We start from the raw sequence: 758 nt of genomic DNA, 5'->3' as shown, positions 1-758 counted from the left end.
TGTGTGTGTGTGTGTGTATAATATATATATATATATATATATATATATATATATTATATACCCTTCTCATGAAACCATAACTTAAACCTTAGGCGTAAACTACTCTATTATCTCCGCTACACACCCCCATTCATACCCATACACAGTTCATGTTTGCATCTGATCAATCATGACTATATTCATTCACAATACGTACAATAAGAAGTACAATTATTTTCATTAAACGATATATATGCACACCCACCTTTATGGAACCATAGCTTACGCTCACTGTGAGGCACAGCGGCTCCGCGTGAATGGCCCAGATATGCATAAGACTGTCCTCGGATCTCCACACCCCTCCTTAGGATATCGGCCGTATCAACATGCACAGCATAGTCATTCTCAGTGAAGTACATATTCGGCCTGTGAGTGCTGTCGACGTCCACGTACAGCAAGTTTTCTGCGCCCAGAATGCGGGACACAACTGTGCTTGACTGTGGACAGGTGCGGAGATCGACGAATCGGGCTTTCTTGATGATCAAAGTCATCACATCGTCGTGCAGATGGCTGTCATTGTACATTGTGATCGATGGATGGTTGTGAGATGCGAAACCAGAACTACGAGTTCGGCTATGAAAAACAAAATCGCACACCGCAACATACTGATGTATGAGAATATTCACATATAGTGCGCTATATAAATGGCACCGTGGAATGCTTTGTATCGTTGGAAGCCGTGCGCCTATTTAATCAGCTTGAAGGTAGCAAAAACCAAA

At 42.2% G+C, this 758-nt stretch overlaps 1 protein-coding gene across 1 annotated transcript; it reads right to left on the bottom strand.

Moving 5' to 3' along the window:
• Window positions 1-244: 244 nt before the first annotated feature.
• Window positions 245-563, bottom strand: SARC_17799 (hypothetical protein; the record flags this gene model as incomplete). Its single annotated transcript, XM_014288114.1, has 1 exon — window positions 245-563. A coding segment is annotated over one exon (319 nt), but the record flags the coding sequence as incomplete, so codon positions are not given.
• Between the last annotated feature and the right edge of the window lie 195 nt (window positions 564-758).

The sequence above is a fragment of the Sphaeroforma arctica genome (assembly GCF_001186125.1).
Source record: "Sphaeroforma arctica JP610 unplaced genomic scaffold supercont1.12146, whole genome shotgun sequence".
NCBI lineage: Eukaryota > Ichthyosporea > Ichthyophonida > Sphaeroforma > Sphaeroforma arctica.
Note: the sequence above shows the minus strand (reverse complement) of the source record. Positions and strands in the feature narration are given on the sequence as shown.